Genomic DNA, 221 nt, shown 5'->3' on the forward strand with positions numbered 1-221 from the left:
CGGGTGCTCTTGGCAGAAGCGGCCCATGGGGTGGCAGTGCTGGCTGCTCGGAAGCTGGCCGAGAGGGAGGTGAGGTGGGTCCCCAGGCAGGAGCAGGAGGGATGACCGGAGGGGCTGCTGTGTGTCTGCAGGCGCCGGGGACGGGCGAGGAGGCCATGGTCAGCGTCGTCCGCTCCTACGACGACCTGAGCCGCAAGCTGTGGAAGCTGCAGGGGACGCCG

The 221-nt window shown here is 70.1% G+C and overlaps 1 protein-coding gene across 1 annotated transcript in view; it reads left to right on the plus strand.

Annotated features, from left to right (window-relative positions):
* Nucleotides 1-221, plus strand: part of NOL6 (nucleolar protein 6 (RNA-associated)) — a gene marked incomplete at both ends in the record, with an annotated part of 12,620 nt that overhangs the window by 8,336 nt on the left and 4,063 nt on the right. Inside the window, one exon of the mRNA XM_008935872.1 lies at nucleotides 132-221. This exon is cut by the window's right edge and continues 47 nt beyond it. Within this exon, the coding sequence (XP_008934120.1) occupies nucleotides 132-221 (90 nt within the window). The remainder of the gene's footprint in view (nucleotides 1-131) is intronic.

Source organism: Merops nubicus, unplaced genomic scaffold (genome assembly GCF_000691845.1).
Source record: "Merops nubicus isolate BGI_N331 unplaced genomic scaffold, ASM69184v1 scaffold30612, whole genome shotgun sequence".
NCBI lineage: Eukaryota > Metazoa > Chordata > Aves > Coraciiformes > Meropidae > Merops > Merops nubicus.